Source organism: Ptychodera flava, chromosome 8 (genome assembly GCF_041260155.1).
Source record: "Ptychodera flava strain L36383 chromosome 8, AS_Pfla_20210202, whole genome shotgun sequence".
NCBI classification, from domain to species: domain Eukaryota; kingdom Metazoa; phylum Hemichordata; class Enteropneusta; family Ptychoderidae; genus Ptychodera; species Ptychodera flava.
This window is the reverse complement of record NC_091935.1, coordinates 30380039-30404524: the sequence shown is the minus strand read 5'-3', so window position 1 is coordinate 30404524 and position 24486 is coordinate 30380039. Positions and strand designations below refer to the sequence as shown.

Below are 24486 nucleotides of genomic sequence, written 5' to 3'. Positions count from 1 at the left end.
TCTAAGTCCAATCAGCGAAGATATTAAAGGAAAACTCTAAAAGAGTATTTTTTAGTTTTATTTAAACGTTCACAACCGTCGATCTTTCATAACATTTGGTGATTTATTGCTCATGATGGTAGTGGCAAGAAGGACAACGGGGCAGTTTTGTACTCCTCAGGGTTTCATTTATGGGAAGAGGTAATAAATAAAAACGAAAGGACGCTTCTAGTCGCTAGAGGTCTACAGACTGCGAAAGTCAATATATCAGTAGCTTTTAGCATGAAGCTAATTGTAGGCCACGGGGCTGTGCAGGTGTGCCCTTTTGTTGATAGACACGCGCATACCATATTACCATATTCATAAGGTTAATTGAGGTCATGTGCCGCTTGGTGTAGTTCCTCGGCCCATTCAGTAAAACGTCCAAGCACTTACACGTACGCATCGATTGTATTCTCGGGAAACAGCAAGATTAGTGAAGATGTCTGAAAAGGGTAAGTATAGACACTGTAACTGATTGACAAGGTAACGAATAACACAGCGTCCTGTAACATCGGCCAATTCTACAAGTTGGTGGTTTCACTGTCGCAAAAGTTTGTAACAAATTACCGATAAATGTATGCTCCAGCTGTTGACACCTTGGTGAAACATGTATACCTTTTCGACACATATCTACAAGAAGTTCTAATGATATGAAAATGACATGTCTTTCTTTTGTTTTAAAACATTTACGGTGCTTAATGTGGCAGATGTCAACCCATTGAATTTTGCATCTTGCCCGTCACAACACAATATCAAATACCAACAAACTGTTTTTATGTCCCTTTAAACGAATTTACATAAATACTCGTAGCATACGTGATGGTTTTTTTCAATCACAATTTTGTTTCACTGTTAACACAAATTTTATCTGCTTCTCAGAGAACCTGGTTCCTCCACCATACAATGGTTTCAAGTCACACGGTAATGCAGAGCCGGACTGCGTTGTAAGTACAAAGGCACATGTACAACCAAAACTTTGTCTCAAATGAACAAGGGTTCCTTGTTCTGGGTGTATTGAAGAGACTGTCAATCCACAGAGTGCAGTTCACCGCTGCTGACTCGCATTGGAGCCCACACCTCTGCATGATTTAAACTTGCTACCCGACAGTTGAACCCTCTTTTTGTAACACATTTGAAATTATCCTTGTCTTCTAAAATGTAGGGGAACTCTGTGTTCGCATTTTTTCACTGAATGTCTACGCTCACCTGTGATTTATACGACAAAGGTCACTTCACGGTTACTGGAGACGCACAAACTAAAAAAGGAATCCTGAATCGGCCAATTGTTTGGCTTTGAACAATCAACCCTTTGTGAATCAACACACTCACTGGTGTATACCTGCCTCGCTATGCTTAAGTTACAACCAGTGTACCGCTTTTATCGCTTGAAAGATTGCGTATTGACTAAAAACATAATGTGAGAACGATAAAGCTCTAATGACCGTTTCATCGGTCAATTTTTTTTGAAGGTTTGTGTTCATCATAAATATATAAACACATTATTTGAACTAACAGACTACAGTCACAGTATACTTCGAGCCGTCGACAGAGGTAAAGGTGTGCCAGTTTTGTTTTTGTCGGTGTATTCCCACCATGAATTTAAAAGTTTACACAACTCTATGCTGTTGGATCCTGAGAGTATATATATACTTTACAAGATTTGAATAGATGGGTGAACTTGCGAACATGCATGATCCCCTGTTTTATAGCTGCAATGTTTAGAATCGTAGATTTTCAGATTAAGTTTTTAAATAAGTCCGAAAACATAACATGCATTGTACGGTCGAAGTCATTCTCCAATATTTGTAATCTACGTCATCATTATGACTGTCACGTTTGGTAATTTAGAATTGGCTAGGGCATTAGGTTTGGTTTGACCTGCATGACTGCAGACGAGGAGGCCAGGTCATAATATAAATAGACTGTATTACCTTCATTGACCTACAGGTGACCCAGATAGGATCATGTACGCTACAGCCGCAATCTGTCCACGTAACCCTGAGGCCTCGCCCACCGTTGTTAAGTCCGCCAAACGACCATCTCTTCTTCGCCGTCTTCGTCACTCTGTGCTGTTTTTGGCCGACGGGACTTGTGGCAATCTTCCGTTCAATGGATGTAAGTCATCCTTGGAAAAGTATTATATGATGATGGTGATGATGATGATGATGATGATGATGATGATGATGATGATGATGATGATAATGATGATGGTGATGATGATGATGATGATGATGAGAGAGAGAGAGAGGGAGGGAGGGAGATACATACAGACAGACAGGATGGACAGACGGACGAGAATTCACATTTATACGCCTCTGAAATTCTTCAAACATGAGAAAATCTCCACGCGAAAATAATGATAGAGATTTTATAATCATTTCCAGCAAAAGAATGAATTCTCAAAGACTATGCTCTGCCATTTTGATTAATTCCAGCTCGCTACAAAAAGGATACAACGGAATCGATATTTATTGAATAGCTATCTATTGAAATGCTTCACGCTTAATACAAATTTAATTGTTCTATGTGTATGTAACATTCCCCTCCGAGAAACTTCATTAATTCAGAAAATGTACACATTTAATCTTATAGTTATTAAGCCTGTGTATTTATTTGATTCTATCCATTCTGACAGGTAAGAAAGGCCGCAGCGGCCGGGGACTCGTACGCTGCCGTGGAAGCGTCGCATTCTGCCAAACAGCTCTCGTGGATATCGCTTGGAGTCGGAGTCACCATCATTTTCATCGTCACTTTGTTGTACATCATTTCCAAACGAGCATACTAACTGGCGTTTAAAAGTGCGGATGATGTTCGTCTGTGCTGATTTTAAACTCAAGATACATTGGCAACTCGAAAACTACCGTTTGAAGTATGTGATGCTCGGAAGTTCTCGAAATTTGCAATAAATCTAAACATAATGTATGTTCTATAATAGGCCAAGAAAGTTAGAAAAAAGCAAAACATGTGCTGTGCCGTGTGGTAAACGAAATATTCATTAGGTACATATGTGCTAGTGGACTATAGAGTTGATAGAAACTTCATCATGTTTACTGTCGGAAGTATATATAGTATGTACTACAAAATTAAAACGTATAATTTATTGAAATCGTTTTAAGTTTACAATTTGTAATTTGAAAGCCAGATTTGATGCCCAGATTTGATTCATTCTCAGAAGTCTTAGCTCTGACGGTGGACAAACTTTTCCAGTGCAGCCTAGTTTTCAACTTCTGAACAGCGCAAACTCGGGATATCTGGACTGTGGGGAACGTAGAAATGACGTAGCTAATATAAGTTATGGGAATTCAATTTAAGATATCAAACATTTACCAGGGTAAGGCTTACATGCATTACCTTCAGTGTGTGAGATTCAGTGGTTGCGTCCGTATAACTGTGTTTGTGTTGTGAAGACCTTATACGTATGTATGATTTTAAACCAAAGTGTGAGTTTGTGTTTGGCCAGTATATTTTAATTGTGGATGGCACCATTTTGCCTATCGTTTTAGCGATTGGTACAGAGACAATACATGGTAGCATTTCCCCTAAATACACCACATATCCTTCATATAGAACAACTATGCCCTTGCCATTTTGTCCAAAGTGAAACAAAATATGTACTTCCTGGGCATTGTCTTCAATTGTGTTACAGCGCTGACAGTACCAGTGAATTTTGTGAAGTCATCCCCCGGATTATTGCTGATAATGTATCGATAATCGATTATCCAGTATTGTGGCTAAAGATGTTTCCTACATCGAAATTCACTTGCATCGCCAAAATTTTTAAATAATACCAATAATATACCCTCTCCAGGGCCATAATGGACTCAAGTAAACTTTGCACGATAATGTTTTCGGCTTTGCCTCGTACATTATATGGTGCAAAGTTTACTTTCGTCCATTATGGCCCGAGGGAGGTACATTACTGCTCAACTCTTTGAGTGCCAAGTCTAGTTTTGATGCCTTCATAAAATATAACCCGGACAGTTTTTTTCAGATCCAGACAAATGTTTTTACCACTTCTCCAGAAATTTTCATCAAAGACTGTCGTCAATGAAAATTGATATCCATTTGGTCTGAAATTATAAAAACAATTACAGAAATGTTTGTAAAAGTGTGTAAAAAGGTTGCACTAAAATTTAGATGGGGAAAATTACAGCACTAAAAGGGTTATTTGATGCTGGTACTGGTCGACATTTTTGTAGATTGGAGACTGGAAGCAAAAGAAGAGTGTAAAAGTTTGTTAAAGTATAATAATTGTATATAGATTGGCTCACTGATAGCATGTATTTTGTTCAGAAGCCATTATAGAAGGTATCAAGTGTAAATTTTACACACTATTTTGAACCGCCAATATTTTATTTGTGTAAGAATGTTGTGAATTCGCATGTACAGTCTTGGTGACAGGAAGGGGTAGCTATACAGACTTACATACACAATCCGAGAATCCAACTGCATCTGTAGATGCATAATTTGATTGTTCAGTCCTTTAAATTTTGAAAAAAATTGCTATTTTTGACGTCAAAAACTGTACATTTACAGTCTTTGGACAGAGCACTGTGTGCTATAGAGACAATGTGTTACAATACGGGCATCGGGCCCTGTAATTTTGGTCGGACTTTGAAAGTTGTAATTTAACATATATCCACCGGTTTGAAAATCAAATCCAACACATATTTCTTTTTCTGTGCAAGAAAAAAAAATTATATTGGAATATTTTAGTTGATATGGTCACCTTCTTCCCTGGAAAGGTATATACACTGGTGAAGTTTTTTTCCTGATTTGAAAATGTTAATAACAGCTATCCGCAGAACAGCATTATGTTTTATGAAATAAAGAATCAATAAATGAAAATACCAAGGTGTTGGAGTTTTTAGAATTGTTTGTAATGTTACAGTAAATTAAGTGGCACTAACATGACTTTTTGTTCTGCATTATTTGCTGTCAAGTGCATTAAGGTCAAGTAACTGTAAGTTTTGGTGAGTTTTTTCACTATTTTGGTCTTGTATATCTTGTTCTACACTCAAAGCATGTTGAAACACCACTATTTAGCTTGTCAACACAGCATCTACACCAGTAAAATTCACTGTTATTGTTTACATATTCTGGTCCCAACCAGAATTCCTGTACTCTTTAACAATATCACCATGGTCTACACATGTACAAGCTAAGTTGACAAGCTGAATACTGTGTATCTCACTATGCTTTAGAGAGTAGAACAAGAAAGGGTAGTTGACATAAAAAGCAAAAATACTGCTGGCCCTTTAACACTTATTCACCAAACCTTACCACAATTACACAATCAATTCCTGCTATAGGCAACACAGACCAACCATTCACCCATCAAATGTGAAATCAAACACTAAATTACAGAAAACGAATTATGATAAATCAGTGTTGCAAAAAATGTTTATTTTTTGCCCAAAAATATTCTATGTACAAATTCTCTGAATTTAGAAATTATAAACATCGGCCAAAGTTACAGACAGAGTTGTAACTATCTTATTGTGACATGATAAAAATGAAATAACGATGTGGAAAGTGAAATACAAACAATGTGAGTTATACTAAGTACATGTAACCACGGCTCCAAAAGTCTTTCATAAAAATTTTAATATTGTGTTGTAAATTACATTCCATTTACAGAATACCCTGAAAAAATAAAATACAATGTATGAACTTTCACCTTGCAGTAGTTTTTGCCAGTTCTGTAAACCTCACAACAATAAAACAGCAACAGAAGCAAATGAATTTGAATTCATAATGAGCAGTCTTTTCATGAATCCACTCACTCATTGTGACATACCATAAACAAAATCATAATGAAAGAAATCAAATCATTTATGTTCACTACTGAGAAATAAATCCATAATTTGTCATTTCATCTTGGACAATGGGCACACAGATTCATTGCAGATCACCTCCTCTGTGCTGCTTCTATCAACCAATTCAAAGCTGGGACGACACCTTCTAAATCTTGGACCACAGCGTCATGAGCCTGAAATGAAAATATGAAAAGGTGAAAACTGGTGTAAAATATTCTGATGACAATGAATGCTCATGCAATTTTTTTTACTTCATTTCATTGTACCTGTACAACCTATGACTTATGATTAGTACCTTTTTGTTCTTCTTTTACTCAAAAGGGACAGAGCTGTCCTGCTTGGCATTTTATGTCTAGAAAAATTAAAGTCCTTCCTAGCATCTCCCATCAATTCAAATAGTTTGATCACAGGGGCTCATGAATGGCCCATTAAACTAGGTTTAATAGTAGTAGTCTTTATTGTAGCTTTCTTATATTTTAATGGGACATTCGTAAGCCCCCATGGTTTGATGAGTGGTACAATGGATGTAATACACCAGACACAGATTTTGCAGTATGGAAGACTAGCTATCAGCTCACACAGGCAGATCCCACATCAGAACTAACATCTTCACTTTCTTTGTCTTTTTCATTTTCAAAGAAGCTCTGTTTTTTCATTTTCAAGATGCTAAACTATTGAAGTGACATCTCAGGTGACAAAAAATTGACAAAAAATGAAAAAATCTATCTAAAATACAGAAACTTAAAATTTCCAAAGCTGTATAATGTTACTGGATGAATCATCATAGTAAAAATTTTAAAACACAATATCACTCTTAAGAATAAATGTAGCACCTGAAACTGATTTCTATGGATAATTTATTAAAATCAAAAACAAAAATTAAAAGCCTCAGCAGTAGTAATTAGTTGCATGCTGTGTACATCAATCTTGGGGCAGGCAAAAAGATGCAAAGTCATCTATAACTGTGTATCTATGGGTCTAACCAGACTATTACAAACACTGGGAAAATATCAAACTTTTCCTGATGAAGAGTCGAGTCAGCAAACACGGCAACTATCAAAATTTTTTGCTGAAAAATTAACTGTACACTTACCAGCCAAGGTCTATTCAGTTTCTGTAACTGCAGTTTGTTCGCCACTTCGATGCATGGTTTTCTTGGTATTGTTGCCTCGGTAACACAGGAGAGGACCAAAAGTGGAACATTCTGGAGGGTGTTTAGAGTGTTCAGTTCATTCATCATGGCTGACAGTTCTGGCTTGCCAATGTCAACTACAGGGTAAAGATACGCACACACAGATATATGGTTAAGTAAAACTTGTGATGATTTGCAAAGGACATGATTATCACCAGAGCTTGCCACTTCATTATGTAAATATACTAAAATTTCATTAACACACATCTACAAGAGGAGTTGAAAAGGACAAGTAAACGCAGACATAAACACCCCATATTTGGTTTTGACTACCAGGCATGTGTTGGTGATTTTTATCTGCTATATTTGTAAATGAATTTGATATTTTTCTGAAATAAACTTCTTTTTGAAAACAGCAGACATTTTAATCCATACTAACCAAAGTTGGAATCAGCAGTAGCTTCCACAACAAATATGAAACCATCTACAGTTTTACAAAGTTCCTTGATGGAGTCTTGAAGTTCAAAGGTCACATCACCATTATCTCCTTCTCTGGAAGCTACAAGTAATCTGTTTCTCTCAGCCCTGTCTTGCAAGTTGCCATTTTCTCTTTCTCTCCTGAATGATGAGAAAAAGAAAGAGAAAAATTGATATCAAGAGTGTTAGAGGATAGACCCAACATCATGCATAGAACAACATAAATATGATCAGCAGATTGAAAAAAAACTACATCTCTATCTAATCATGTGAAGTAATTTCATACTGCATTACTTGGTTGTAACGTAACCTGTGCAAAATCAAAGTCCGAATATTTCATATAGAATATAAAGGAATGCAACAGAGTGACATTGTGTAGTCATTACAGAATGCAATAATGAATAATGTTTGAGGGAAAACAGAAATTGGAATGACTCATTAACTCTGAGTGACACAATTAGAGTTAGCCATTAAACGGAAAAATGATCTGCCTGTTTCTGATTGTTTCCATGGTTAATTACAATTGTGAATGAAAACTGAGTCAGAGGCTGAATTTCAAACAGCTGTGTTTGAAAAACTGGGGTTTTTTTTATTTCTTTCACTTACCTGGTTGCTGAGTAGAGGGTGATGAGTTTCATTTCTTTACAGCTATCTTTAATCATGATTGAAAATCCAGAACCAACCCCTAGGATAACCCAAAGGACACATTTCATGAGTGATGGTATTGTTCACATAGAGAAATATATATTGTGAAACCATTGTGAAATAAAAGAAAACAGTAACTACTGCCAATTTGATTACAATGCTCCCCACAGCTCTGAAAAACAAAGGGGGTGACTAAATGACATAACAGTACATAATTTTGTATGTTTTTAGGGTTTGAGAATGAATTCGTTTGTATGGTTGTTAACATATGAATAGACTTGTCCAATAATATAGGGTGGCCCATCTCTCAAAATCTCCTTGTGGAGAACTGTGGTGTATATACATATAAACCAATGTGAGACTTAAAATACTGACAGACTCATCCTTTAATGCACAGTTCCTAGATAGAGGGACTGTGTTTAATGTGATTCCATAACGTACACACTTCATTGTCACTGATGTGGTTTATTAACTTTTCATTATAAAAATATTCATACAAATCATGATTATTTACTTTAGCAAAGCTGAAAGTCTGTAGACTTGGCTGACCCTTTTATCCCTACTTTCCTGTGTAGCAGTCAAATTTGCCATATAAAAATGATGGGATGGATCAAACCATGGTAATTAAAGGGTAAAAGTAAAACAAAGTTACTGTCTCAAGCACACACATGTCACCATCTCCCGATGTACCATGTATCACATTTGACAAGGGAGTAAGAATATTATTACATATCTGAAACGTAAAATCTGAATATCTGTTTGAATTTGTAATCAATCTAAACAAACTCACCATCAATCTCCCCTGGAAACATTCCATTGACTTGAAACAATGGATTTCCGTTGAACAGTAGTGCCCTTGTTATGCCTCTGACGTTTGTTTCCAATCCTGGCCCAAACATGACAAGGCGGGGTGGCTTCTTTGGAAACAGTGAGCGTAGTAGATTTGTCAGCTGGAAGTGTTCAACTTTACAGTTGATATCTGGACTACATCGTATGTATCTGTTCAGGAACAAATGGAAGAAAATTACTATGAAGTTTCAAATGTACTGAAACTCTCTGAAATTAAACTCACATGTTTACAAGAATCTCTTCCTACAGCACATGTAGGTTAGCGTATTGAGAATATATACTTACATATTTTTATTCGAGAGGTCAGAATTCACTTCATCATACGTCAAAGGACAAGATCTGTGTCCGATTTTGTTCCATGTTATCATATCCCTCTCGAGTAGATTTTTCCACAGTAAACTGTCATTGGATAACACATTCCAGTGTGTGCATGTGGGCGAAACTCTGGCCAAGTCTGTTGCACTTAAAAAGGAAAATATGTACAACTGTACATAGACCTGGCAGAAAAGAAGAACAAAAAGGGAAAACATGCTGTCACTCGGAGACAGTCAAAATAGTGGGCGTTCCGTATTATAAAGATGTGCTGCTTCCTCACACTGTAAGTGTAATGGAATATCACATAGGGGTAAATCCCTATGAAATAGTAATTTCAAGTTTTACCAAAAAATTATTTGTGCAAATCAACAGGTGTCCAACCAAAGGTTCGACAGAGAGCTTGGTGAAGTCAAAAGACTGATGGAAAAATGTCCTTGATCTTATTATAGTTTTCACAAACTACTATTGATTAAATTAGTTGTTAGTTTGAATGTAATATTAGGGGCTTTCTATTAGTCTTATCTAGTCTATATGTCCCGTGGGACATGTCATTCAGTAGCGTTTCGTGTCTTCATCCCCTCTTTAATACTTACCGGTAGATCGTAGAACCCTGTTTCAATCCTCAAAACTTCACAACTTTCACACTGATCACTAGATGTTACAATTGTTGTTGCTTCATTATCAGATTGATTCTGGGTGACTGAATGGTACAGTTTCATGGCATAGCTGAACGACGACGATAAAGCCGCAGGTAAGTCGAACGTGTATTCGTGTCCTTTCCTCTTCTCCAAAATCGACCTGATGTCGTTTACGCTGAGTTCGTTCCCGTACATGGCTGCGAATTGGCGCTGTGCGTTCTCTTGATTTTTTTAGCAGAATGATCTTGTTGTCACAGCTCTCGGGCCTATGACATCTATGTGTGCAATCTCTTCCAGCGTGTAGGTTCCAACGTGGAGTTGCTGTAAATAACAACATGACGTCATCCTAGGAAACACTTCCGCATTGCAAGACGACGAGAGTCTCGCTAAGTCTCGGTTGTGTATTCTCGATGGTGACCTCTCAAAATGAAAACGAGTCGGTGACCTCTTCGCCCTTTCTAATAGAACAAGATGGTGAGTCCCAAAATCCATCAAAGTAAATCGATGCCATCGCCCCGTATGCTAGAGCTCATGGCATTGAAATGATAATAGGGACAATCATTGATATATTCTCTTTTAATATGACAGAATTTGTTTCGATAATTCCCCGATTACAATTATTGTAGGCATTGTAAGTCCACCAACTCAGACCATGGAGTGATGTGGTATGTGGTACTCAGGTGTCTGCTAGTTTATCGTTTCCCATTGAGTTTTCTACGAGAGAAACTCCAAACGGCTTAATTTTCAAGGGTAGCTAACCAAAGACTCATACGTGTGGCATCCAACCGCGTGTAAGAAAAATGGAAAGCTTCCAAACGGATCCCCGAAATGTGTGATGTTTCAAAAAGATTTGACATCAACATGAAGTTTGGTGGCAGTAGTAGCTAGCATGTAAAAAGAGACATGCATGGTAACACTGTGCAGTTTGAATTTGTGTCGTGTTGGTATCATGTACAGCTTTGTCTGCATTTTATGTGAAGCCAAAGGCAAACTTTTCAAAACTGATGTGAGCTAGCAAAGAGTAAGACACTAATATGTGTGCCTGTTGAATGTTTTATTTTATATCTAAGGACGGTTTGTGGAAGTACCGTCATCTGAGTGCTCGAAATCTGTACGTGATATTGAATAACTATAATATTAGCCCTGACCATAAAAACAAGAGCAGGCAAAACCACACAAATTCTACAGGAATTAAGAGCTGAATATAGATGCACTTGAGAGCCTGCATTCAGAAACAACATAGGTAACATAACATAGATCTTTCATTCAGCGTGTTTTGCATTTGGTAGAACCAGAGTCCCTCTATCCACCGGTCAGTGAATACAGGGACTGTCCCTCATGGAGCAAGCCAGAACATGGGTCACTCAGTAACTCTAACACTATATCATTTCCATCTTTTCCTTCACAGACAAAGGGTACTTCCAGTTTTGGGAAGCGGCACAACAAAACACACATAGAGTGTCGCCGTTGTGGCCGAAAGTATCACATCCAAAAGAAAAGATGTGGCTCCTGTGGATACCCCAGTAAACGAATCAGACATTGTAAGTTTTCCCATTTTATCAGGATTTGTTAGTTAGTTTCTTGATATTTTTATTTTCAAAATATGATTGTTGTTACTTCACTTTCTCAGGGCAATTTTACAACAGACTACATCAGTAAACAATTTTAACATCCACCTGCCAGTTGTCCATAAATTATTAAGCAAATCTGCTTGTCACATTAAAGAGAACCATCGTCAGAACTGTGCCTATGCGAGTTTCTTGTTTACAAGCAGTGTTTTTGCTAAGGTTTGGGAATATCGGTAAATTATTTGGGAACCCCGGTAACATTGCTGCTGTCCCCTAATCTGATTGCATTGATATACCAAGGGGAACCCCGGTAAAATGACTGGGGAACCCCGGTAACATTTACCGGGGTACCGGCCTTAACAAAAACACTGACAAGCAATGTATTTCATGCACGATATCTAGATGCACCTCATCATCATAGCTGCAACATTTAAATTATACGATGTAGATTAAGACAGACATGTTTTAACTTTCATCAATCACCATAGTATCTTGGATACAGTATTTACATTAGTCGTATGGGTCCCATACAACCTTGAGCACAGGTCCGACAACTGTATCCCTTTAACCAAAAATGTCCACAAAATCAATGGTACTTTACTTGACCACAAAACCTTTTATTTCTGGTATTCTTGCAAACCTCTGTTCCCCAGGCTCCCCATAAATCTTGTAATTTTCCAGCACACAGTGACACCACACTATAAATTTGATTATATACGTTGTTCCACTGGTCATAATGCTTGTGTGAGCATTGGCACTTTCCCATACAAATAAAACATAATCTTGAAGTGTTTGTTAATCTGTTGTCACTAATGGTTGTATTACATTCTTGATGAATAATGCCTTAGGGGATGGCACGTCTCTGCGTTTCTAAATTTCTAAAAGATGCTGGTACGATTAATTTGGTCAACTTTAGAACAGTGTAAACTTATTGTTTTGGGTGTCATCACAATTTGATTCTTCAAATCTTGATGTGTATTCACCACCAGACAACTGGAGCATCAAAGCCAAGAGGAGGAAGACAACTGGAACTGGTCGTATGCGTCACTTGAAGGTTGTCCACAGAAGATTCAGGTTGGTCTCATTTTGTATCAAATAACAATCAGGGAGCAGTTTAGAATGAGGTCATAGTTGACGCACTGTTCTTCAATCTTTCGTTATTTAACCTTTATCTGCTAACTGTTATCAGTTTTGTCAAATTCGCCAATTTGTTTGGCTACTAAAAGTGGTTCTCATTACATTCTTGATGAATAATGCCTTAGGGGATGGCACATCTTTGCATTTGTAAATGCTCTTTTGATGCTGTCATCTGTGGTTATGATAAAAATACTGCCAAAACCTGTAATTACTTTCTTAGACTGACATTTTGTAGTGAAGTTTGGTTAAATACAAAGCAAAACCATCAGTCAACTTCGAAAATAAAGAATTGACAAACTGCATTTTTCTGAGGTGTGCTGTACATCTACATTTGCAACCTAGGGCTTTGTTCCAGCAAAAACTTCATAAAAGTCTAACACACTTTCACCTCTCTGATTGTGAAATAAGTGTGAAGACACCTTTTACAGTTAAGGTAATATGCACCTCGAAAGTGAAAGACTTAAACTTTTGCTCTAACTTTCCTCAAATAATCTTTCAATCATTCTCTTTCAAATTCAAGAATAAAAATAGGGGGTCACCGTGCAAATTTTGGTAGTAGAGAAACAAATAACCCAAGATTTACTGATATTAGAAATTCAAAATGGCCGCCATCCCTGTGTTAACTCTATGCCGAAAAATAAAAATTTTCGAATTTCAAAAAACTAAGCCGGTAAAAAGTTTTCTTTCACCAAGAGCTTTAAAATGAACCCCCACATGTGGTATATCAGAAGAGAGCTGTAAAAGTTTGAGAGTCCGAATGTCTGTCCCCGAGGTGCGTTCTACCTTAATATCAGTTCTTCAATATTCAAAATGTTTGTGTCTTCAATTCCCACTGGAATAGAGTGTATATTGAGAGAAAATCACCCAAAGGATGCTACATTTGCTGGAGTATCACTGTTGATTGATCCTGTTCTGGCCACGTTGAATCTCATCAAGCGTCAGGTTTTTCATTTACTGCCCAAGACAGTTCCAAAATCATGACCAATTCAGTTGCAAAGTACTCAAAATATTAGCAATTGTTTATTTGCATTTGAAAACTAACCCTAAACACACACACACACACAACCACTGCAAACTGCACGGTATCACCAGTCAAATTCATACACAAAACTGTTTTGCGGTCATTGAATAATGCATAACAATGTAACAGATTGGATTTAACATGTGTGAGTTCAAAACATTACGTTCATAGAGTATTGGCTATGCCATTACAGTAACTAAATTCAATCTTGCTATTATTTTGGCCTGCAACCTAACCAGTAACCCTCCTGCCCAAGGAAGGCCTGAGTTGCCAATTATGAACAAAACTTTTTTTTGTGTAACATGTCTTACTAAGTGACTAAATACATATTTTGTGCTTTTATCTGTAGGAATGGTTTCCGTGAGGGTACAAAACCAACACCGCGTAAACGAGGTGCACCAGCTGCCCAGTCTACTGCTGTTGCAAAATCATAGATGACAACCTCAACAATAAGATCTTTTTTGAGTCCATCATCTGAACTGTACTTGTCAAGTCTGTTCACAGTTTGTTAGGCCAATAAATTGTTTGGTGAATCACGTAATATTTGTCTCACTGTGGATTTCTTTGTGACATTCTACTCAACCTAGCAACGTGGAGATATCCATTGAATAGTAAGAATATTAAAAGCCTTTAATGGACAATTTTATTTGATGCAAGATACTACTTATATTGTTTGACTTGTTCACAGATAATGAATGGGTGACCATTCACATATTTGACCCCGGTTTTGGACACGATACATGAAACCATCATGAAAATGAATTAATGGTCATGACTATTAATTCTTTTTCGCGATGGTTTCATTTCATTTGTCTAAAACCGGGGTTGAATATATGCATGGTCACCCATTTATTCAGTATCTTTCAACATATCAAACAATATAAGAAGTATCCTGCATCAAACAAAATTCATGAAAATGGCCGACTTTGTCCCTTTTACCTTCGTGCTGCACATATTATATAATGCCAGTAATGCTAAGCTTTTGATAATTTATCCAAAATTTTTGTTTTAAATGTCAACCATAATTCCTCATTCTGCTCCCCATGGCATGTTGATATACACAGTGTTCAGCTTGTCAACTCGGCCTGTATGTGTGTAAACTGCATTGTTATTGTTGAAAAGTGAGTTCTGGTCCTGACTAGAATTCAAATGTAAACAATAACAGTACATTTTACAGTCGCAAGTTGTAATGGTGGGTCTTTCAACATTCTGTTGAGAGTAGAATAATAAGTTGCAGTTAACATACAAAATAATAATAATGAAAAAATCAAAAGTTAGCATTACTGGCCCGTCAATCTTGTACAAAGACTGTCCAAGCCCATGATTCCTCTGAAATTATTACCAAGTCAAATCACAGAGTTGCGTGGAGTGTCATGATGGTTTCCAAAAGCTGACACCTGTGGCCATGGCCAATGCATTGAATGTACTTTCACAGTAGGCCATATGGGAGAAAGAATAATGAAACCAAACCCTTTTTCCTATCATGAGGACACTGACTTCTACTGGGAATGTTTGTATACTGATAATGTTACATCACTGTGGAAATGAGTTTCATCATCATCAGCCTGAATTGTTTCTCAGAAAATCTTAGCCCCATATAAGGTAACACGACCCCAGTGTACAGTAGAGCGTGATTGATTACCTATCTATGCAGTCCATGATTATGAAATTTGTGGACTCAGTCTCAACATGGTAACCCTACATGATGTCAAGTACAACACATTTGTGTGACAAAATGTCCACTGATTGCAAATTCTGGGATGAAAAATTGTCATCAAAGTGTTTAACATTTTCATATTTGACAAGAAGACCAATACAGGCCTAACAAGACCAATGAATGGAAGAGTTTAGGTGCTGTATACGCACCCTGTAAATAGTCATAGGTTGAAAGCAACAGTGCATGGGGAAAACCCAGCTCTCAGAGGGTTTGTCAACAAGTGTAAGTGCATTTACTCCTCAGCCACATGCCCAAACAAGTCTAAAATATCCATGCTGTATACAGATTCTACCAGGCACAAATATTACTGTCATTCATTTAAGCAAGTCCTTTATTCAAGAAACCAATTCATGGGCATATCCAGATGTCCTTGTCAGAAAGTTGATCTCAGACAATACATGAGTATCATTTTGTCAGGTCAAAGTTACAGACCATACTTATGTAAAGAATATGGTCAGTAACTTACTGTAAGTTACTGACCATACTCTGTAAAGAGTGCCTCAATATTGACACTCCTATGTCATCAAACTTTTCACTCTACTGTGATATCCCTTGTGTTTAACAAATGTCCTTCAATATAGTCATTCTGTAGTAAAGCTATATAGTTGACACACATTTGATTTAATTTTACGACACACAAGGGCCAGATTACTTAGATGACAAGTCAGACACTGACATTGGTTTGTACTCTTATATAAAGCTTTGTAACATTCTCAGTGCTCATGACAGTGCTAATGATGTTATGATGCACTGCATGACAAGATCTTGAAAATTTGCTATCCTTGATATTAAGCAAATGCCCCCTCCCCCATTCTGTTAGTCATGCTTCATTAATTTGACTTTCCATGATTCTAACTCATTGTATTTGTATTGTTAGATCTTTGGGTCTCTGCATAAGCAGCACCGACAAAGTTTTGAAGGAGTGCTTCCGCCACCTTCAAAAGTATGACTGCTAAATCCTGACAACACTGAACCAAAATAGTGTATTATTTGTGCACAAGAGCAGCTCATCCAACATGACCATTCATCAAATCAGTAGAGCTCTTTCCTTTGCAGTTGACGTCTCAATATGTGGCTCTTGTTCTGTATGAACAGTTTATCTGTGACCTGTGATATGTTTGCACCAAACTAATGGCACTATCATTGCCACATGGAAAGTAAGGCTCCGCTGCAATGCCTCATACATGCTATTGCTTCTTTTGTCCTCAGCACAGAACGGAATGCCAATCTTTCCTTTTTCTGTTATTACACCAATGCACATTTAATCAGTTAAATCAGTCACTCAGAAGGTGGTAGAGGAATTCCAATGGCATGCTGCTGAGTTGAACTAGCCGCCTGTTTCTCTTGCGATGTACAGAAGTCCTGAAAAAGACAGACATACCCATATTTTGTCAAGAGTGATTTTATGACTGAGAATGCTGCTTTAACATGGCAATAACAGACAACTATATAATTTTTCCATGCTTGAGAAGTGTTTATTCAACACAGTGAGCACTGCAATAAAATATTGAGATTACAGGAGTGACAGTTTAATACAAGTTGCTGTGCAGTGGAAACAACAGTACACTGTGAAGAAACATTTACTTTCCGATCAGTCTGAGAGAGTTTCCAAGGTAGGGTTTTTTTGTCAAAGAAACATTTGTTGAGGTAGAAGTGACAATTGTAGAAACACTTTCCTTTGAATAGGTCTTGCAGAATTTCTAAATATTATTTTTTTGTGTCAAAAAAAGAAGAATAATATAAGAAAGACTTGTATTGCCTAATCAAGGACCTTCTGAAGCTGGTGTAGAATATGTGAGACAAAGTTACACACAGGTAATACCTCATAGTGTCTGTTTGTATGTTTTTAAAAGTAACCATTGCAGTAACTTTACCCAATTATCACAGACCCACTGTTTAACTTAACTCATTGGGTCAAATAAAGTACAAAAAAGTGCCGGAATGGTGTTCATACTTCTTCTCTGAGAGCTATCATTGATTGCACAGAAATATTCATTCAAAAACAAAGAAGTCCTATACTATATTTCACAGCACTACATATAGCATATCAATGGTAATCCAGCATGCCACTTGAGGTTAGATTACCTGGCTTGAGGAAGCTAGACTGGATGATTTTTGACTGGCAGAGTTTCACACTTAGAGAAGTGTACCTACCTCGAGGAAGATAGTGGCCAGATTGCTGATTCTAGAGTTTGATGACAGTTGAAACTGTTGCATACTCTGAATAACTGGTATGGTTGTGATATCTGTGTGGTAATGACAGACTTAGTGTTACACTTGGCAAAAAATAATCACAGAAGTGAACCCTTTAAAGAATGGAAAGCTCACCAAAACTTGAAACTCTGTGCTTTGATATGATTAAGTTCACATCTGCTTTCATTTTCATACTTAAAAACTATCTACTGTTGATTGACCAATCAGAGTGCTCAATTCAGGGTGTTTTATCTACTCGTAAAGCCTTGTTCACCAAATTCCAGACACGAATGACAGCGCCGTAGTAAAGTACTGTCCAATCAAAAGTGAACATGTCATATTCTGTAGACATCTGGTACGTTTTAATATTCAAATTTGGTAACACAGCGGAAACCAGCTGCAACACAAAATCTGCTGTGCCCTAGGGCATTTATATAATGTGCCCTAGGGCATTTATAGGATGTTCCATTACATTGGAAGGCTATTTCACAAATAAAAGTTTTAATTCATATCCTAAACATGTTACATTGACAAAGGGGACAGTTGACGTAAACACATTGAAAATGAAAATATATCAGTTAGGGGCGATAGTTTTTAAGTCGGATAAAACCCTCGTACTGAGGCTCTTCTGGTATATAAAGTCCAACCCTACGATAAAATGTCTTGGCCTGCGGCCTCGACATTTTATCGTTGGGTTGGACTTTATATACCAGAAGAGCCCTCGTACTCGGGCTTTATCCTATACTTAAGCCATTTAAAGAAAATTCTTTGTTTGCCATCCTTGGATTTTTGAAAAACCTACCAACCAGCCAGGGAAAAAAAACAAACACAGACAAAAAACACAAGTGTATCAACATAAGCTCATTTTTTATCTGACTTCTTTTGGAAATTAATATTTTTATTTGTAATAGTGTTAACATTGTGTTTGTTTTCTTGACTTTCTCTAAAACCTTACCAGCACAAGTACGGCAAACAAAGAATTTTATTTAAAGTGCCTTATTAGAAAATTCAAAACATTTCCATTGCTACAATCTACTGCAGCTACTTTGAATTTCATATAATGCATTGAATACGTTAGAGGTTAAAAGTTCTCAATATGAGCAGAAGCTGTTAATGGCCCATGGAAAAATGGTTGAAAATACACGTTTTCATTGTCGAGGTAACTAGCAAGAGTAGAGTACGAGTCATAGGTAGTCAGTGATAAAGCGGATACAGATTGATTTACTCGAAGACTGATATATTTCATTATTTTGCCAGCCAAATCAGCAACTCTGATTTGTATCGTAATGAACGACCAAAAATGCCTATGGGTTGGCTCGCAATGGTTCTCTGGCAATGACCCCTGACCCGAGCCCAATGGATACACAACAGCACCGCTTGCGTATTCAAGGCTACAGGGCACAATGAAGAGTGTCTGAGCTTTCCAGTCTGAGCTACTACCGTTTTCGTACCATGCAACCTACAGTTGAGGTTATTTTGTTCACTTTGTCATGAGATTATCATTAAAAACACATGGGTTTCTTGTGGTTAGTAATTTGCTTTGCCAGTCTTTTGCATGAAGCTGATATTTAAGTTTTACTGAATAGGTGGCACTGATCAGTTCAATGCCATCTTCTATCCTTTAGTTACTCTTAACAAAGTAGACACCACCTGTGAGCTGTAGTTTATTATCACACAGACCAAAACTTTTACATCAAATTCAGCACATACCTTTCTTTGTATTGGGTGATATCAAATAGAGAAGACATGTAATGGCGGCTACGACAATTTCTTCATTGGAGCTGTAAGAAAAGGGAACAAAATCTCAACACAATACTTCACCTATTGCTGTACTGATAAGCGAATTGTTTTGTCTACTGGAAAATTGGCTGTCTACATCTGGAGATTTGGGTGACAGGATTACCTTTTTCAGGGTCACATTTTCTGTGTCACGCATGGAATAGAACTCCCTGCCACTTTTTAAACCATTCACATGATTTTCAGCATTTGTTCTGGCCTTGGCATTAAAACGATATGGTTTTGGACCAAACTATAACAGAGCAAGGCTAAAGACAGCTGGCTGACCAAATACAGTGGTTCTCTCACCCAAGACTTGTATTTTTTATGCTTGGTCAATGGTACAAGAATGGTAAATGCTAGACATGACGTTTTAGGTTTTCAATGTGACCTCCTTGACTACCTTCTTACAAAAACTCCTTGAATGAGTTCCCTTATTGTCTTCAATTCTGCAATGATAATGCTAGATATGCAACTCCAAAATTACGTCATCGTCATTTGGTAATTACCCAGCACACTTGGCCTGAAAAAATGGCCAAAATGGCCGTGTTTTCTTTTATTTCATAATACTTTAGCATGTATTATCTATCTTTACATTTTCTACAACTTTTTATTTGAAATATAACACACTATAGCATTTTTTGCCTATATTTGACACTAGAAAAGTAGCATTATGTGAACCATTCGTCTTTGGAGAAACCTTTCATTATTCTCTATAACTCAGGCAAGAAATGAGCTCGATGCACTGAAACACTGCAAACAGCAGGGTCAAACAGAATACATGAAAGATGGATGCTATCACCGTAATAGTTTATTTGGACAAACTGAACAATTTTTAATGGATTGTTAACTGGCAAAAGGAAGCGTTTGAAGGTTTTAGTAGCAGTCTGGTGTTAGATGTACATTTTGATAGCCCTTCAAAGAGGCATAAACAGTTTGCGGCTATTAGTAAAGGTGAAAGAGTTTTATAATTATGTGGACTTGTTCTATTTACAGGATATCACACCATCCTGCACATTCTTTGATAACACACATTCAATGAAAGAGGGGCTGTAGAGGTTGATAGAGATTATGACACTGAATAATTATAATTCAGTGATGATACTAGTGTGGTAAACACATGTAAAATTTTTACATTACAATTAGTGGGCAGCTTACCTACAGAGAGTAGACAAAATTAGCTGAATCCCATCACTAGAAATGATCTGCTCTTTGCACTTGTCATCTGAAACAGATACAACAGATATGGTTGTCATTTTGAGGTATAAATGCTGCCACTAAGCATTGGGAATCAACACTTGAAATAAAAGAAAACGTGTGTGAATAATTACCAGAACAGTCATGCATATTTCAACATGAAGCAAATTGCCAAGTTGAAACTATCATAAGTACTGGGAAATATCTTTGCAGGGGTTTACTTCTCTGGAGTGTACAGCGCCCTCTATGGCAGAATAATTTACTCTGCAGCACTGAAACATTGACTTTATGCAGGAAACAAGTGAATGGTTTTGTGAAAATGGAAAATGTCTCATTACTTACACTGAGCTAGATTGCACAGTCCTCCAAGGCCAAACTCGACCAACTTTTCAGACTGTTCATCTAACATATCTGAAAATCACAAAATAAAAGTTTTGTGTTCTTTCATCTTCCAAGTTTCCAAAACAACATGACACTGTCAGAAAGACCAAATACCAGTATAGTAGTAGTTTTCTTATTCCATTCATCTTGAAAAAAATCTATAAATTGAAGTGCCCTTGAGCACAGCAATAAAAACATGCTGATATGATGACGTTGGATGTTTTAATCTGTGGAATACACAAGATTTTCAATACTTTAGCAAACACTAGACCACGATGATGAGAAAAACTTCACTCATATACTGAATGGATGCTGTGCTGTTTTCTTTCATGGTATGAAGCAATGACATTTTAAACATATCCAGCCAAGTTCAAATGTCACTAGCAGGTCAAGTAGATTAACACCAGTGAAGCATAATACGTCCTATGTTGCATTTTCAAGAGCCAATGAATGGATTGCAATAACTTTATTGGAGGTATTCATAATTCACAATTTTGGCAAAACAGGCTTGGAAAATCAGCCATTTATGGATGACACTTCAGCTCAACAGATTTTGCCGCTAGCCTTGCATCAGGTAAAGAAATGGCTAGTGGTGAGTGGACTGAACAGAATGAGAGAGTAGAACCTATTTTATTCCAGGTAGAGATAGCAGACTTTAAACAAAACTGAAATGGTTTTCCTCAAAGCAAGCTCACAATGCAAATAGAGGCCGTGTCATTGTCACACACACTTGACAAGAAGATAAGGTAGGTAATCTTCAAAATACAAACAGAGTCAACTAATCAAACTTTTAGGGAGTGCAAATTTCACACTTTTATCTGCCTGTTGTTCAGCACATGTGGAATAAATAATAACAGAAATGAACATATCATATCCAGGGTCAACTACTTGTAAGAGCAATCGTAATGTCGGTGTGTAAGACCATTTCATGAGCCCTTTAACAAAGACAAATATGAAGGCCCCTGAAAATAAACATACTAACAACTTAACCTGCTAATTATAGGCAATTATTGAAGGTTTTTGCTAGATACTGCTTTTTACTGACTCACCACAGATGGTGAAATTACTGACCTAATAATAGGATAAGGGTTGACAGTGTTGCAACTTCTTGATTTAATTTGTGATCCGTGTACTGTTTGATCTGTAACCCTGAAGTATTAATTATGTCACCGGCATTCACATTTGATGATTGTTAAAATAAACACAGTGGTCTTGCATAGCTTGATTAATTTCCACACATGAGAATGGTTTACTTTCTAGATTTTAAAATGTATCATAAAACATGATATTCTATCTGTATCAAATATTGTGGACTACTTGTAATTTGAATCATTGATTGATCACTTCCCCCTTGTTAAATTGAAATATCAGCTGTCACCGAGTCTTGCTAGCTCCAATATTTAGCACAAATTAAACAAGAAAGAATCCCAAATTCAACTGTTTAACCACAATGAAGCTATGAAAACAGGGACCCCCCTTGAAACAGATACGTTGTACTGAAAAATTGCAAAAAAATATTCTGCTGAAATATTGTGCAGTAACTCTTTGCCACTTTTGATCACTTTAATCATGTTTTTGTTAAGCAGTGTACCACCTTGAATTGGACACAGACTAATTTTTTAGGTTATCAAATGGAACATTACAGTGTAAAATAATGAATCTGTCACTCATATTTACGACATTGGCAAATTGACAAATTATAAATCAATTACATTTAGAGTATATCTAAGACAATCTGTAATTTCAGTTTAAAGACTGCACAACTAGATTCTAATGTAGCAAAAATACACATTCTTGAGTTCTTAAGATTAATTACTTGTTCTGTAAAAAGTACCAAATTTTCTTGAATTATTGAGATATGGGAGCAGCTTGGAGCTCCGACACAATATTTTTGTGACTGACTAAAAACAGAGGTATTAGGAAGAGATGTATTATGACAAAAAAGGGCATAATTCAATCGGTACTGCCATAAACTGACAACATCATGCCTGCCACAGACAAAGCACATTAGTCTTTAATGGCAGTATTCACTGTAATGTATTGTATTGTATACATCACTTGTTGAATGTTGAAAAAAAAAGGAAGCAGGATTGGAAATCAAGTAACCTATCAGACAATGCAGTAATGTGAGAATGGTTAGTTGACCCATCTGAAATATAAAATTTACTCACCTAGGAATAGATCAACAGCATTCAGTTGCCGTAAATACTCCATATTGGCTGGATCATAGGCAAAATTTGCAAGGTTAGCCAGTACCTGTTCTTTGGTATCTGGGAAAGGAGAGAAAAATTCCAATGCGGTTAGCTTTCTTGTGAACCAGATACAAAGAACTGACTGTCCTTGACATATGTTATAATTGTACATGGCATTAGCAATGTGCTCTACAGTTATATTGTGATGTGTTACCTTTTCATCATGTAAATGATATGTTGATAGCAAGCAAGCTTGTCAGATTCTGTTCATTGAAAATGCTTTTGTTAAACATAAATATGCACAAAACAGACAAAATACATGTGCAAACAGACATTAAACCATATATATGTAATTACAAACATCAACATTAAAATATATTTCTTGTAAGTTATCCATAAAGTTAATTTATCTATATTTTCTATCTTTTCATATATATCTCATGTATATCTCTTTGAGATAGATGGACTGTAATGGATGGATGACACATATGTGACAACACAACACAGGTGTTTAGTTAGCTGAACAAGGTCTGTGAGCAGGACTAAGTGGGGTATGCTAACGTGATAGAGAATAGAGTGATTTCTCTATTGCATTTAGCCTCCCCGACATAGTCTCGCTCACGAACATTGACAAAGTTGTATGTGCTGCTGCTGGGGGAGAAAGTAAAATACAAGAAATTTATATTTCACAAGAGGTAGTTTATCTTTCAGGGTAAAGATGTGAATGAACTTCTCTTTTTCATTCAAATCACCAAAACTTAGTCTCACAAACTTTACAGTTGAAAAAAGAATGTTACGATGAGTGCTGGATTTCGACATTCCGTGACAATGTGACATTCATCCTCAAATAAGGATTTACAATATTTATAATAGCTTTGGCAGGAATTTTTGCAATGAAGACACACTGGATGCAGGTTGGATGTAAACAGTGCGCAGAAAGACATACATGTACCGGAACACAAACACTCAGCCATCTGCAGAGAGTACCAAGTGAATTTTTCAATGACGTACCATCACTGCTTTCTTTCGAAAATTCTAAGACAAGTTGTTGCAAGAATTCAAGTCGATCCATCTCTAAGTCGTCTCAGCACCGCTCTGACAGAGTTTCGTCAACAGATAGGGTCATCTGTACTGTCTGTGCTTCCTGTGTACGTCTCACGGTCGCATCCGCGGCACGTTCAGCTTCAGGTTCACAGCGAATGGAAGTTTAATCGCTGAGAAACGAGACGATTTGCGGACAAAATTCCAAATTTGTGAATCTCACGGATCGTGTAATGAATTTACAATTATATCAATAACGGATTAAAGGCACATTCTATCATTTACGCTCTCAATATAGGTATCGACCTACAACAACCCACAGCTGAGCCAGCAACTGAGGTCAATCAGGGTCGTTTCGTGTTGTGGG

General features: G+C 36.9%; 4 protein-coding genes across 4 annotated transcripts; 2 read left to right on the top strand and 2 right to left on the bottom strand.

Moving 5' to 3' along the window:
- The first annotated feature begins 314 nt into the window (after positions 1–314).
- Positions 315–4869, top strand: LOC139139034 (proline-rich transmembrane protein 1-like). The gene is made up of 4 exons (XM_070707732.1): positions 315–473; positions 901–965; positions 1969–2136; positions 2657–4869. Exons 1-4 carry the CDS (start codon positions 461–463, stop codon positions 2804–2806), a joined length of 396 nt encoding a protein of 131 aa, XP_070563833.1. The 5' UTR covers positions 315–460; the 3' UTR covers positions 2807–4869.
- A 540-nt stretch (positions 4870–5409) lies between these two features.
- LOC139139029 (F-box only protein 4-like) lies at positions 5410–10261 on the bottom strand. The gene is made up of 7 exons (XM_070707726.1): positions 9852–10261; positions 9229–9440; positions 8885–9093; positions 8056–8134; positions 7412–7590; positions 6934–7109; positions 5410–6013 (listed from the first exon to the last, which is right to left on the bottom strand). Exons 1-7 carry the CDS (start codon positions 10089–10091, stop codon positions 5933–5935), a joined length of 1176 nt encoding a protein of 391 aa, XP_070563827.1. The 5' UTR covers positions 10092–10261; the 3' UTR covers positions 5410–5932.
- Positions 10262–10271: 10 nt separating this feature from the next.
- LOC139139035 (large ribosomal subunit protein eL37A-like) lies at positions 10272–14163 on the top strand. The gene is made up of 4 exons (XM_070707733.1): positions 10272–10370; positions 11305–11437; positions 12454–12538; positions 13972–14163. Exons 1-4 carry the CDS (start codon positions 10368–10370, stop codon positions 14054–14056), a joined length of 306 nt encoding a protein of 101 aa, XP_070563834.1. The 5' UTR covers positions 10272–10367; the 3' UTR covers positions 14057–14163.
- Positions 14164–15643: 1480 nt separating this feature from the next.
- Positions 15644–24478, bottom strand: LOC139139033 (armadillo repeat-containing protein 7-like). Its single transcript, XM_070707731.1, has 7 exons — positions 24090–24478; positions 23058–23156; positions 20848–20916; positions 20467–20533; positions 19243–19313; positions 17494–17585; positions 15644–16701 (listed from the first exon to the last, which is right to left on the bottom strand). The coding sequence occupies exons 1-7, from the start codon at positions 24148–24150 to the stop codon at positions 16618–16620; spliced, it is 543 nt and encodes a 180-aa protein (XP_070563832.1). The 5' UTR covers positions 24151–24478; the 3' UTR covers positions 15644–16617.
- Between the last annotated feature and the right edge of the window lie 8 nt (positions 24479–24486).

Excerpts from the sequence above, each read along its gene's own strand:
- LOC139139035 (XM_070707733.1), top strand. Across the intron at positions 11,438-12,453 it reads CAGTAAACGAATCAGACATT|ACAACTGGAGCATCAAAGCC; the intron begins GTAAGTTTTCCC and ends ATTCACCACCAG. Across the intron at positions 12,539-13,971 it reads GTTGTCCACAGAAGATTCAG|GAATGGTTTCCGTGAGGGTA; the intron begins GTTGGTCTCATT and ends TTTTATCTGTAG.
- LOC139139029 (XM_070707726.1), bottom strand. The coding sequence starts at position 10,091 with ATGTACGGGAACGAACTCAGCGTAAACGACATCAGGTCGATTTTGGAG. Across the intron at positions 9,441-9,851 it reads CAGGGTTCTACGATCTACCG|GTCTATGTACAGTTGTACAT; the intron begins GTAAGTATTAAA and ends CTTTTCTGCCAG. Across the intron at positions 7,591-8,055 it reads ACCCTCTACTCAGCAACCAG|GAGAGAAAGAGAAAATGGCA; the intron begins GTAAGTGAAAGA and ends CTCATCATTCAG.
- LOC139139033 (XM_070707731.1), bottom strand. The coding sequence starts at position 24,150 with ATGGATCGACTTGAATTCTTGCAACAACTTGTCTTAGAATTTTCGAAA. Across the intron at positions 23,157-24,089 it reads TTCGAAAGAAAGCAGTGATG|ATACCAAAGAACAGGTACTG; the intron begins GTACGTCATTGA and ends CTCCTTTCCCAG. Across the intron at positions 20,917-23,057 it reads TGCTGTTGATCTATTCCTAG|ATATGTTAGATGAACAGTCT; the intron begins GTGAGTAAATTT and ends TGTGATTTTCAG.
- LOC139139034 (XM_070707732.1), top strand. Across the intron at positions 966-1,968 it reads ATGCAGAGCCGGACTGCGTT|GTGACCCAGATAGGATCATG; the intron begins GTAAGTACAAAG and ends ATTGACCTACAG. Across the intron at positions 2,137-2,656 it reads CAATCTTCCGTTCAATGGAT|GTAAGAAAGGCCGCAGCGGC; the intron begins GTAAGTCATCCT and ends CCATTCTGACAG.